Source organism: Panthera pardus, unplaced genomic scaffold (assembly GCF_024362965.1).
Source record: "Panthera pardus isolate Hobbes unplaced genomic scaffold, ASM2436296v1 HiC_scaffold_27, whole genome shotgun sequence".
Taxonomy (NCBI): Eukaryota; Metazoa; Chordata; class Mammalia; order Carnivora; family Felidae; genus Panthera; species Panthera pardus.
The window spans coordinates 66,898,044-66,910,670 of NW_026526843.1; the positions used below are offsets into that span (position 1 = coordinate 66,898,044).

General features: G+C 38.6%; 1 protein-coding gene across 6 annotated transcripts in view; it reads left to right on the forward strand.

Moving 5' to 3' along the window:
• Positions 1-12,627, forward strand: part of PHKA1 (phosphorylase kinase regulatory subunit alpha 1) — a 169,118-nt gene that overhangs the window by 34,441 nt on the left and 122,050 nt on the right. For all 6 annotated transcript variants that reach the window (XM_019439064.2, XM_019439065.2, XM_019439066.2 and 3 more), the window contains exons 10-13: positions 1,494-1,616; positions 4,730-4,825; positions 6,609-6,716; positions 8,445-8,523. In XM_019439064.2, the coding sequence (XP_019294609.2) occupies positions 1,494-1,616; positions 4,730-4,825; positions 6,609-6,716; positions 8,445-8,523 (406 nt within the window). The remainder of the gene's footprint in view (positions 1-1,493; positions 1,617-4,729; positions 4,826-6,608; positions 6,717-8,444; positions 8,524-12,627) is intronic.

The following is a 12,627-nucleotide window of genomic DNA, read 5'->3' on the forward strand; positions in this document are numbered from 1 at the left end:
GTGTCTCCCTCTCTCTCTGACCCTCCCCCGTTCATGCTCTGTCTCTCTCTGTCTCAAAAATAAATAAACGTTAAAAAAAAATTAAAAAAATATATATAAAATAAAATAATCACTAAATAGGTTACAGTAACTAATGTTTCTTACCTTTGTTGGGCTTAGTTGCCAAGTTCTATTTGTGAGCCCTTATGGATTAAATAAAATAGAGGAAGGTTGGGGCGCCTGGGTGGCTCAGTCGGTTGAGCGTCCGACTTCAGCTTAGGTCACAATCTCACGGTTCGTGAGTTCGAGCCCCGCGTCGGGCTCTGGGCTGATGGCTCAGAGCCTGGAGCCTAGTTCCGATTCTGTGTCTCCCTCTCTCTCTGCCCCTCCCCCATTCATGCTCTGTCTCTCTCTGTCTCAAAAATAAATAAACATTAAAAAAATTAAAAAAAAAATAGAGGAAGGTGTAGTTCTTCCACCTCTTGCAGCTGGTTAGTTTCAGGAAAGAGCTACTGACAGACGCTTAAATCAGTGGGTGAAAGTTTAAGCAGAAACAGAATATTTGAATAGTCTCAAAGTATCTTCCTCGCAAATATTTAATAGTTACAAAGGGAAAAATCTTTTCTTCAATAGCACTTTTTCCCCCTTCCACCTTTTTGTGGTTGGTTGGTTCTAAACAGTACGTGATCTTGAAAAGTTAACTTGCTTTTGCTCCACCTGTCAAAAATTATCCTTGGAATTATCGATGGAGAAAGTTAAGTATTATTAAAGGGAATGAATGGTCAATAAGAAGCACTTCACTAGGAATGTAAACATTTTTTTAATCATCGAGCTCAAACTCTTCTGGTCTACTTTCCTTCTTCTACTTTATTCTTTAGTCATGTTGATTTCTATCTCTACTGATCTATTAAAATTATGCTCTGAAATACCATCAGAATGTCCCAAGTGATCAATCCAGTAGCCTTTTCCCACTCCTCATTATACTTGCCTTCTCTGTAGTACATTACTGTTACCTACCCCTCCATTTTCATGAAATTCTTTTCCTATTTAATTTATACAGTTCTACACTATCCTCATCTCTTTTTGTTTTTTCCTCACCAAACTATGAGAGCATAACCAAGATTCCGTTCTCAGGTCATCTATTCACTATATGTAGCTACTACATTTGTAATTTGTGCTTCAAGTGTCACCTGTACGAGGATGACTCCCAAATCCTCCTCTCTCTTGCTGTCCTTTGAAACATTTCTATTTATACGTTCTGCTGCTACCTCAAACTTAACAAATACAAAACCAAACTCATGTTTATTAGGAATTAATATCACTTCTTCACATACTTGCCTATGGTGTCATTTTTATCCCAGTTCTACGGGTTACAAGTCATATCACAGAGTACTTGCTAAGGGAGGAGGGGTGTGTACACGCTCTGCAAGGCTGTATTGTGATACCTCTGAGCTAAAAATATGTGTCTGAATTTGCAGTGATAAAATAGACTTTGTTTATTGTGTTTTTACCAGGATCCCAATCGTCTGTACTATGAACCATCTGAGCTGAAGTTATTTGAAAACATTGAGTGTGAATGGCCACTGTTCTGGACATACTTTATTCTTGATGGGGTCTTTAGTGGCAATGCAGAACAGGTAATATGCTGGGGAAAGAGCTTTTCAGCAGAATGTTTTTGTTATGTCTTCTTCTTTCAGTTAATGTTTGTGCTGACCCTGTGACCAAATGGAATTCTTCCCTAATAGGGAAGAGACAGAGTTGTCTTCTAGAGACTAGCAGTTGGGGACACTAGGTTAAGAGTTGAAAGACCTGAATATTGCCATTGCTCACACTTGACCTTTAATAAATACAGAGAGCACAATAACAAGCCCTGTCCACTTGCCTCAGTTATAAGAGGTACTTGGATTTGTATGTCTTTTTTTTAAATCTTGGAAATGATGTTCTGACTTTAGCACCCCCCCCAAAAAAAACCCAAAACAACAACCCGTTCATACCCTGTCCTTGCCCCAAAAAACATGGTCATCATCATTTTGGGGGCTACATGAATAAAGTAATTTAGAAACCATCATTGGAAAACAGTGAGACTGGGAAATTTAACCAAGTAAGTTTAGTGTTCGGCATTCTACAAATTGACCATGGTCTAAGCTTGGACATGAATCCAGCACATTTGTAAGTCCCTTATCCTTAGCTACATAAAACATAATTCTGTGTAATTTGAATGCTTTGGCCAATATTAATCTGTAACTGCCAGGGGTGCCTGGGTGGCTCAGTCAGTTAAACATAAGCTCAGATCATGATCTCCCAATTCATGGGTTCGAGTCCCGCATCAGGCTCATGCTGAGAGCTCAGAGACTGGAGTCTGTGTCAGATTCTGTGTCTCCCTCTCTCTCTGCCCCTCCCCTGCTCACTCTCTGTCTCTCTCAAAAATAAACATTAACTTTTTTTAAATCTGTAACTGCCAATATGAGTTTAAGTAATAGGGTTACACCAAAGTTTCAGAGGCCATAAAGTGTTTTACTCTAAATTTTAGTAAATTAAAGGATATCCCTTTTTGAGAAAGCAAATAAGATAAGCAATAATAGAAATAACCCACCCTATTTTGATTCTACCATTTTTCTCCCTCCTTCTCAAATTTCACAGAATTGTGGAAAATCCACAGAATTTCAAAAACCTTTCTTGCTCAAAGGAAGATTTATTTATTATACGTGCCTACCAACTACAAAGCACACAGGTTTTTTGGACTCTGTGGGGGAAAAAAGAGTTGAGAGACCTGGATTCTTTTTTATTCTTTTTTTTTGTCTGGCTTCCGTAGTAACTATTAAGTAGTCCAAGTATAGTCACTGACTTCTTCAGGTTCTCTGTATACAATGAAAATAGTTTTTTGTTCTTCTTAAAAGAAGAAAATATCCCTAAATTTTTTTTTTAATTTTACAGATGAAGATATGCCATAAGAACAAGGGAGGTCAGTTCGGCTATAATAAGACATATATGTTTCTTGAAGATCACCATGCTCTGCATATTTGAGAAATAAAAACTATAGGGCTCATGGGAAAATGAGGTTGGGACACAACACTTAAAAAGTTTGTCAGAAATATATACAAAGCAATAGGAACCTGGGGTGCCTGGCTGGCTCAGTCAGTTAAGTGTCTGACTTCGGCTCAGGTCATGATCTCACAGTTCATGGGTTTGAGCCCCACATCAAACTCTCTGCTGACAGCTCAGAGCCTGGAGCCTGCTTCAGCTTCTGTATCTCCCTTTCTCTCTGCCCCTCCCCCACTCACAGTCTGTCTTTCTTGCTTTCAAAAATAAATAAAACATTAAAAATAATAAAATAAACATTAAAATATTTTAAAACAATAGGAACCTAATAAACACAGTATTGTAACTTTGTGCATGGTGAATGGTTAAGAAACACATAAATATCACAATAAATATGACACTTGTACCTTGTAAAAGACCTAAGGTTTGCTAATGGACATATGCATCCATGTTCCTGCCAGCTGACCTGCTGGGCTCTCATACCCACCACTCTGTGTGCCGGAGGAGGAGAACAAGAAAGATAGCACGAGAGTGAGGAGAAAGAGAAAAAGAACATAGAACAGACAGAATAATTAAAAAATAAACTGTGAAGAAAGGGAAGGAAATTAAAGAAACAGGAAGGCACAGAGTCATGTACCTAGGGTGGGCATGAAAAGGGAGCAGCTCAGGAGTTACTATGCAGTGGTAGAAGGAATGTTGTCTGAAATTGGACGGAAAGTTGTAACACGAAACGTGGATGAGCGTGGTTCTATTTTCCTCCTGAAGTGTGTGCATGTGTATGTTTTGGGTATTCTTACACAGCTCAGTTCAGCTGAGTGTATACTCTTGCAATTGTGTGTAAGCAAATGTCAAATTTATGTTATGCTCAAATTGTTCCCTCATACATCAAATGCATCAGAATAAATTTGTGTTTGCAAAACAACCGTTAGAACTGTTTTTTCCCCACCATAAATTATCATGGGGTTTTTTTTGTCTGTTTTGTCTTGTTTGCTTTTTAGGTATTACTAATCTACCACAAATTATTAAGCAAAAAAATGTGAACTTCCCTATAATAGAAAATTTAGCAGGTAAAATACAGTTTTTAAATTTTTTTTAATGTTTATTTATTTTTGAGAGAAAGAGAGAGCATGAGCGGGGGAGGGACAGAAAGAGGAGATAGAGAATCTGAAGGAGGCTTTAGGCTCTGAGCTGTCTGCACAGAGCCCAATGCAGGGCTTGAACTCAAGAACCCTGAAATCATGACCTGAGCTGAAGTTGGACACTTAACTGACTGAGCGCCACCCAGGCGCCCCTTAAATACAGTTTTAAAAGCCAGTACATGTAAAGGCAAGAAGCTATGTTTAGAATAGTACATAGTGGATCAAAACAGGCCTGTGGAGACAGGCTGACTTGAGGTCAAATCCAGGCTCAACCTTACACTTTCTGCATGATCTTCCACGAGTTCATAATGTCTTGAGCTTTCATTTTTCAGTAAAAAGGTTTTAACTGCATATATCTCCTAGGATGGTTGTAAAAATTATAAATGTGTTCAAGTACGCAAAACTGCTAGCATAGTATCTGGCCTGCAATAAGCATTTCTCAAATGCTACTTTCCTTTCTTCTCCATTTTACTAGGTGAATATGTTCCTTTGCAATAGGACTCTCTTTGGCTACAACACTCCCTGAGTTCCTGAGGGAACACTCTATAAACTTTTTTTCCCTTTATCTACAGGTTCAAGAATATAGAGAGGCTCTTGAAACTGTCCTCATCAAGGGCAAAAATGGAGTCCCACTTTTGCCAGAGCTATATAGTGTTCCTCCGGACAAGGTGAGCTGGACAAGTACCATTACATGGAGCTGGGAGAAGAGCAGTACCTCCACAGGACTGCCTCATTTGAGTCAAACCAGTTTTAACTTTCTGATCTTCATGTTCTAAAAATTTGTCTTTAGGTATAAGATGATAAAAATATGATTTAACTCCTTTGAAAAGAATTTATTTTTTAAGTATAATTTATTGACAAATTGGTTTCCATACAACATCCAGTGCTCATCCCAACAGGTGCCCTCCTCAATGCCCATCACCCAACTCCATACCCAAAAAACAAATAATCCAGTGAAGATATGGGCAGAAGACATGAATAGAAACTTTTCCAAAGAAGACATCCAGATGGCCAACAGACACATGAAACGATGAAAATAATTTTTTAATGTTTATTTTCATTTTTGAGAGAGAGAGCATGATGGGGGAGGGACAGAGAGAGAGGGATACAGAGGATCCAAAGCAGGCTCTGCACTGAGAGCAGAGAGCCTGATATGAGGCTTGAGCTCACAAACTGGGAGATCATGACCTGAGCTGAAGCTGGACACTTAATCAAGTGAGCCAAACAGGCGCCCTGAAAATAAATTTTTAAAGCAGTCTCAGTTATGGCACTGTTGCATAATGAGACAAGGGCAAGAACAAACATTACAATGGTAGTTTCATGGGTGTATATTTATCCTCAAACTCATCAAGATGCATACATTAAATATGCATGGCCTTTTTATATGTCAACCATACCTCAATTTAAAAAAATTAATTGTTCAGAGACTGATTTTTTAAATGTTTTTAAAGCTTATTTATTTTGAGAGAGAGACAGAACAGGGGAGGGGTAGAGAGGGACGGAGAGAGAGAGAATCCCAAGCAGACTCCATGCTGTCAGCACAGAGCCCGATGTGGGGCTTGAATCCACAAACCGAGAGATCATGACCTGAGCCAGAATGAAGAGCCAGAAGCTTACCCAACTAAGCCAACCAGACACCCCCAGATATTGATTTATTTTTAAATACCAAACCTTAAGGTTAAGAATGATTGGAGATCAGTAGGCAGATGTACAGTGATGTTCTGTGTAAACTGTCAGGATTTGGTATTTTCTGTTTTGAGGCCAGTAATATGGGATTGTTTGAGTAGATCAGGTTTGAAAAATGTTGTAGGTCTCTGTTTTCCCACCATGCCAGTCGGGAGTATCATTGTTCCTCTTCTCCATTATGAAGAAGCATTAGCCATGGGAGGGTTGTAATCTTCCATCCTGGTGGGGATGGATGTAATAAGCTTCTAGAAACATCAGCAGCACCATCTGAAAGTTTGTTAGAAATGCAGATCTCAGGCTTTCCTCCACACTCAGAATCTGCCTTTGGATAAGATCCTCAGGTGATTGTATGTACCTACATTTAGAGGAGCACTTCCCGGGGTGCCTGTGTAGCTCAATAGGTTAAGTGTCCGACCTCAGCTCAGGTCGTGATTTCACGGCTCACAAGTTCAAGCCCCACATTGGGCTCTGTGCTGACAGCTCGGAGCCTGGAGCTGCTTTGGATTCTGTGTCTCCCTCTCTCTGCCCCTCCCTCACTCACACTCTGTCTCTCTCTGTCTCTCTCTCTCTCTCTCTTAAAAATAAATAAACATTTTTTAAAAAGGAGCACTACCCTAGGTTGTAGTCACAGTGCTTAACTTTTCGGTGCATTGCATATATAACTGTTTTACAGGGTATGATTCACGATCCAGATTCAGCCCTTTTGTTGTCCAGTATCTTTAACCTTCTATTATCTTTTGTGTGGCTTCTTTATCTTTTCTTTAGGTTGATGAAGAATATCAAAATCCTCACACTGTGGACCGAGTCCCCATGGGCAAGTTGCCCCATATGTGGGGTCAGTCTCTGTACATCTTAGGAAGCTTGATGGCAGAGGTAAGGGGAAGTATCAAGCCTCTTCCACTTTTTTTCTGCTTAAGTCACTGCAAGAATCAGATTTGTGAGTAGCTCATTAAAAGGCAAAAGGCAAAAGGTATTTTTGCCTTTTATATTCTGCCTTAATTATATATTTTCCTCTAGGTCAGGTGCTTAGAGTGGGAATATGGCCAATCATTCACAAAAATCTTTCCCCCTGGCAACCATGTCTCTCATACTGCCTAGGGCTTCCTACCTTGGTACTATACTTAGAGCTGCTCTGAGATCAGGGCCTAGATCTTACTCTTTCAAAATACTCCCCTAGTGCCTTGCCTGGTGACTGATGAATGCACTTGTGCTTAGATAGTAATGTTGACTGATAATGGATTTAAGTACTAACTTTTACAAGCAATATGGTGTTTCATTATTTAATTGAGTAAGCTGATAAGATAATCTTAGGCACCATGACAAGTGTTTGGGAACATCATAGTTTTTTTTAAATTTTTATTTCTTTATTTTGAGAGAGAGAGGAAAAGCAAAGAGAGAGAGAGAGAGAGAGAGAGAGAAAGAGAGAGAATGAATGAGAATCCCAGACAGGCTCCTCACTGTCAGCACAGAGCCCAGTGTGGGGCTCAAACTCATGAACCCTGAGATCATGACCTAAGCCAAAATCAAGAGTCTAACGCTTAACCGACTGAGCTACCCAGGTGGCCCAGGAACATCATAGTTTTTAAAAATTTATTGTTTGTTTATTTTTGTTAAGGGGCCCTTTAAATGTTTTTTTTTATGTTAAATTCTGTTGAAACAGCTCTTAAATGTAGCACTTGAGAATTTTGTACTTTATGTTCAGCTTATTTTTGATATTTTGAGCTATTGTAAGCATTCTCTTTCTCGAAGTTTTCCAGATTTACCGGCAAATCTATTTCCCCATTGTAGGTTATTATGGTAAGTTATAACTGAGGCTTCTAGAAGATCTAAGGTGGGACTTAGCTATCCTTTCTAAGCCAGTCTCTTTGACCTGTTTATACGTGACTATTTTTTGCAGCTGTTTTTGTTCTATTTTGTTTTTTTTCTCAGTTTCACTGAGCTATAATTGACATACATCCATGTGAGTTTCAGGTGTACAGCATAAAAGTTTGATTATCTTTAGTTGATATTATGAAGAATGTAGCAATAATGAGCAGAAAGATTTGTTTAAAATAATCCTTACCTGATGACTTTCTCATTCAGGGCTATAAATAAATTAAATGCTGTGAACAAGGAGGAAATGAATGGTGTTTTTAAGAGCAAATGGGTGAATTCATCCCATTTCAGCAAGGACAGAAATTCAAGTCAAAAGATATATGCTGAGCATAAAGCATAACAGTCACATGAATAAATGAGAAAACAAGACCTAAATTATTGATAATAAACACTGTGATTTGATTATCTAATTGTATGCATCCAGAGAAGGTGGAGTTGTAGCTAAAAAACTTTCTGCTTATCACTTACACCCCATCTATTTCCAGCAAAGAACTTGTGGCCACCACTAGAAGGTATTTGTTTTCTTTCCATACCTGCCTCTCACAGGTTATGATGTGAGGTTTTGGCACTGGTGTGTTGTTTCTCCTCAAACATTAGCTTTTTACTCCCCTGAAAGGCTCTGGTGGAAAAAGCATGAATTTAGGTACCTTGTACAAATAAATTACTTACATAAAATAATTAGCTTTTTGGTTGAGATGTAACAATCTTTTTATGGTTTTTCTTTAGGGATTTTTAGCTCCTGGAGAAATTGATCCCCTGAATCGAAGGTTTGCTACTGTACCAAAGCCAGATGTTGTGGTTCAAGGTATGGATTCTTATTCCCAGCATTAAAACTTTATATTAAAGATCTGTTTTGTACCAGTAAATGATGGCTTTATTGTTTATCATGTGTTTTGTTCAGCCTCAAAAAGTATACAATTAACTTGGTTCTGTTTGGTTTCAAGATTGCTATTAATCTTAATCATGAAAAAATGCTTAATAAATGATGTTATTTGATACTCTTAACCACTTCTTACTTCTGGAAAGTCTTTTCATTGTCATGATATTGTAGCCTCCTGATTGTTTCTGCTTTCTTTCTGAACATTACTTCTGTGCTTCTTCTGTTAGTACTCCTTTCTTCTCATACCCTTTTTTTAAAATTTTTTTTAATATATGAAATTTATTGTCAGATTGGTTTCCATACAACACCCAGTGCTCATCCCAAAAGATGCCCTCTTCAACACCCATCAACCACCCTCCCCCTCCCTCCCACCCCCCATCAACCCTCCATTTGTTCTCAGTTTTTAAGAGTCTCTTATGCTTTGGCTCTCTCCCACTCTAACCTCTTTTTTTTTTCCCTTCCCCTCCCCCATGGGTTTCTATTAAGTTTCTCAGGATCCACATAAGAGTGAAAACATATGGTATCTGTCTTTCTCTGTATGGCTTATTTCACTTAGCATCACACTCTCCAGTTCCATCCACGTTGCTACAAAGGGCCATATTTCGTTCTTTCTCATTGCCATGTAGTACTCCATTGTGTATATAAACCACAATTTCTTTATCCATTCATCAGTTGATGGACGTTTAGGCTCTTTCCATAATTTGGCTATTGTTGAGAGTGCTGCTATAAACATTGGGGTACAAGTGCCCCTATGCATCAGTACTCCTGTATCCCTTGGATAAATTCCTAGCAGTGCTATTGCTGGGTCATAGGGTAGGTCTATTTTTAATTTTCTGAGGAACCTCCACACTGCTTTCCAGAGCGGCTGCACCAATTTGCATTCCCACCAACAGTGCAAGAGGGTTCCTGTTTCTCCACATCCTCTCCAGCATCTATAGTCTCCTGATTTCTTCATTTTGGCCACTCTGACTGGTGTGAGGTGGTATCTGAGTGTGGTTTTGATTTATATTTCCCTGATGAGGAGCGATGTTGAGCATCTTTTCATGTGACTGTTGGCCATCCAGATGTCTTCTTTAGAGAAGTGTCTATTCATGTTTTCTGCCCATTTCTTCACTGGGTTATTTGTTTTTCAGGTGTAGAGTTTGGTGAGCTCTTTATAGATTTTGGATACTAGCCCTTTGTACGATATGTCATTTGCAAATATCTTTTCCTATTCCGTTGGTTGCCTTTTAGTTTTGTTGGTTGTTTCCTTTGCTGTGCAGAAGCTTTTATCTTCATGAGGTCCCAATAGTTCATTTTTTCTTTTAATTCCCTTGCCTTTGGGGATGTGTCAAGTAAGAAACTGCTGCGGCTGAGATCAGACAGGTCGTTTCCTGCTTTCTCCTCTAGTGTTTTGACGGTTTCCTGTCTCACATTCAGGTCCTTTATCCATTTTGAGTTTATTTTTGTGAATGGTGTGAGAAAGTGGTCTAGTTTCAACCTTCTGCATGTTGCTGTCCAGTTCTCCCAGCACCATTTGTTAAAGAGACTGTCGTTTTTCCATTGGATGTTCTTTCCTGCTTTGTCAAAGATTACTTGGCCATGCATTTGTGGGTCTAGTTCTGGGGTTTCTATTCCATTGGTCTATGTGTCTGTTTTTATGCCAATACCATGCTGTCTTGATGATTACAGCTTTGTAGTAGAGGCTAAAGTCTGGGATTGTGATGCCTCCTGCTTTGGTCTTCTTCTTCAGAATTACTTTGGCTATTCAGGGCCTTTTGTGGTTCCGTATGAATTTTAGAATTGCTTGTTCTAGCCTCGAGAAGAATGCTGGTGCAATTTTGATTGGGATTGCATTGAATGTGTAGACAGCTTTGGGTAGTATTGACATTTTGACAGTATTTATTCTTCCAGTCCATGAGCACGGAATGTTTTTCCATTTCTTTATATCTTCTTCAATTTCCTTCATAAGCTTTCTATAGTTTTCAGCATACAGATCTTTTACATCTTTGGTTAGATTTATCCCTAGGTGTTTTATGCTTCTTGGTGCAATTGTGAATGGGATCAGTTTCTTTGTCTTTCTGTTGCTTCATTATTAGTGTATAAGAATGCAACTGATTTCTGTACATTGATTTTGTATCCTGCAACTTTGCTGAATTCATGTATCAGTTCTAGCAGACTTTTGGTGGAGTCTGTCGGATTTTCCATGTATAATATCATGTCATCTGCAAAAAATGAAAGCTTGATTTCATCTCTGCCAATTTTGATGCCTTTGATTTCCTTTTGTTGTCTGATTGCCGATGCTACAACTTCCAACACTATGTTAAACAACAGCAGTGAGAGTGGACATCCCTGTCATGTTCCTGATCTCAGGGAAAAAGCTCTCAGTTTTTCCCCATTGAGGATGATGTTAGCTGTGTGCTTTTCATAAGAGGCTTTGATGATGTTTAAGTATGTTCCTTCTATCCAGACTTTCTCGAGGGTTTTTATTAAGAAAGGTTGCTGAATTTTGTCAAATGCCTTTTCTGCATCGATTGACAGGATCATATGGTTCTTATCTTTTCTTTAATTAATGTGACGTATCACGTTGATTGATTTGAGAATGTAGAACCAGCCCTGCATCCCAGGAATGAATCCCACTTGATCATGGTGAATAATTCTTTTTATATGCTGTTGAATTCGATTTGCTAGTATCTTATTGAGAATGTTTGCATCCATATTCATCAGGGATATTGGCCTGTAGTTCTCTTTTTTGGCTGGGTCTCTGTCTGGTTTGGGAATCGAAGTAACACTGCCTTCATAGAATGAGTCTGGAAGTTTTCCTTCCCTTTCTATTTTTTGGAACAGCTTGAGAAGGATAGGTATTATCTCTGCTTTAAACATCTGGTAGAACTCCCCTGGGAAGCCATCTGGTCCTGGACTCTTATTTCATGGGAGATATTTCATAACTGATTCAATTTCTTCACTGGTTATGGGTCTGTTCAAGCTTTCTAATTCCTCCTGATTGAGTTTTGGAAGTGTGTGGGTGTTTAGGAATTTGTCCATTTCTTCCAGGTTGTCCAGTTTGTTGGCATATAATTTTTCATAGTATTCACTGATAATTGCTTGTATCTCTGAGGGATTGGTTGTAATAAATCCATTTGCATTCACGATTTTATCTATTTGGGTCATCTTCCTTTTCTTTTTGAGAAGCCTGGCTAGAGGTTTATCAATTTTGTTTATTTTTTCAAAAAACCAACTCTTGGTTTCATTGATCTGCTCTACACTTTTTTTTAGATTCTATATTGTTTATTTCTGCTCTTTATTATTTCTCTTCTGCTGGGTTTAGGGTGTCTTTGCTGTTCTGCTTCTATTTCCTTCAGGTGTGTTGTTAGATTTTGTATTTGGGATTTTTCTTGTTTCTTGAGATATGCCTGGATTGCAATGTATTTTCTTCTCAGGATTGCCTTCGCTGCATCCCAAAGTGTTTGCATTGTTGTATTTTCATTTTTGTTTGTTTCCATATATTTTTAAATTTCTTCTCTAATTGCCTGGTTGACCCGCTCATTCGTTAGTAGGGTGTTCTTTAACCTCCATGCTTTTGGAGGTTTTCCAGACTTTTTCCTGTGGTTGATTTCAAGCTTCATAGCATTGTGGTCTAAAAGTATGCATGATATGATCTCAATTCTTGTATACTTATGAAGGGCTGTTTGGTGACCCAGTATGTGATCTATCTTGGAGAATGTTCCATGTGCACTCGAGAAGAAAGTATATTCTGTTGCTTTGGGATGCAGAGTTCTAAATATATCTGTCAAGTCCATCTGATCCAATGTATCATTCAGGGCCCTTGTTTCTTTATTGACCGTGTGTCTAGCTGATCTATCCATTTCTGTAAGTGGGGTGTTAAAGTCCCCTGCAATTAACACATTCTTATCAGTAAGGTTGCTTATGTTTGTGAGTAATTGTTTTGTGTATGTGGGGGCCCCCGTATTTGGTGCATAGACATTTCTAATTGTTAGCTCTTCCTGATGGATAGACCCTGTAATTATTATATAATGCTCTTCTTCATCT